At 31.6% G+C, this 838-nt stretch overlaps 1 protein-coding gene across 1 annotated transcript; it reads right to left on the bottom strand.

Annotated features, from left to right (window-relative positions):
- Window positions 1-200: 200 nt before the first annotated feature.
- On the bottom strand, window positions 201-542 carry LOC115229950 (tigger transposable element-derived protein 6-like). Its single transcript, XM_029800204.1, has one exon. The coding sequence runs from the start codon at window positions 540-542 to the stop codon at window positions 201-203; it is 342 nt and encodes a 113-aa protein (XP_029656064.1).
- Window positions 543-838: the final 296 nt, after the last annotated feature.

The following is an 838-nucleotide window of genomic DNA, read 5'->3' as shown; positions in this document are numbered from 1 at the left end:
CAGTGGATTCTTCAAGTATTTTTTCATCTATCTTCGCCCAATTATTTAATGCCTTGTGTTAAAGCAATTTTTGATAGTGTCCACTGTGACTTCGTTCCAAGTTTCAATAATTAAAGGTAGAGCATTCACTAATTTGAATTTGGTAAGTTCATCTGTATATGACAATGTTCCTATATTTGTTCCCATACTCAAATTTCTAGTCATTCCTTTTTTATACAACGATTAAATGAATGCACAATCCCTTGATCAATTGGTTGAATCTTAGATGTTGTCTTTAGAGGAAGAAAATACAATTCGATATTACTGAATTCGCCATCAAAATAGTGAACTGGCGCATTATCTAAAAGAAGCAAAATCTTTCTATTTTCCACACTCATTTTGGAATTTAACCGTTCAACCCAGTTTTTAAAAATTAAACTGGTCATCCAAGATTTATTACTATTTGCATATTGAATCCCAAGATTATTCATATTAATATTTTTAAAACCATGAGGATTTTTGAATTTTCCGATTACCAACGGATGCTCTTTATCTCCTTCCATATTTGTGCATAATAACAGTGTTATTCGTTCTTTAGAAAATTTTCCTGAAGCCCTTGATTCGGAGTCAAGAACTAATGTTTTTTTTGGAGTACATTTGAAAAAAAGGCAGTTTCATCCCAGTTGTAAACATTTTTCGATCCATATTTTTTAACATGGCTGCAAAGCGTTCATATGAATCTATAAGCAAAACGGGATCCACTAATTGTTCTTCTCCAGAAATCGTGAGTGTTTTTATTTTATACTCTTCCTTAAAGCGTGAAATCCATGGGTGAGATGCTTTGAAATTTTCATTATAA

The sequence above is a fragment of the Octopus sinensis genome, unplaced genomic scaffold (assembly GCF_006345805.1).
Source record: "Octopus sinensis unplaced genomic scaffold, ASM634580v1 Contig13941, whole genome shotgun sequence".
In the NCBI taxonomy this organism is placed as follows: Eukaryota; Metazoa; Mollusca; class Cephalopoda; order Octopoda; family Octopodidae; genus Octopus; species Octopus sinensis.
This window is presented reverse-complemented; position numbering and strand designations above follow the sequence as displayed.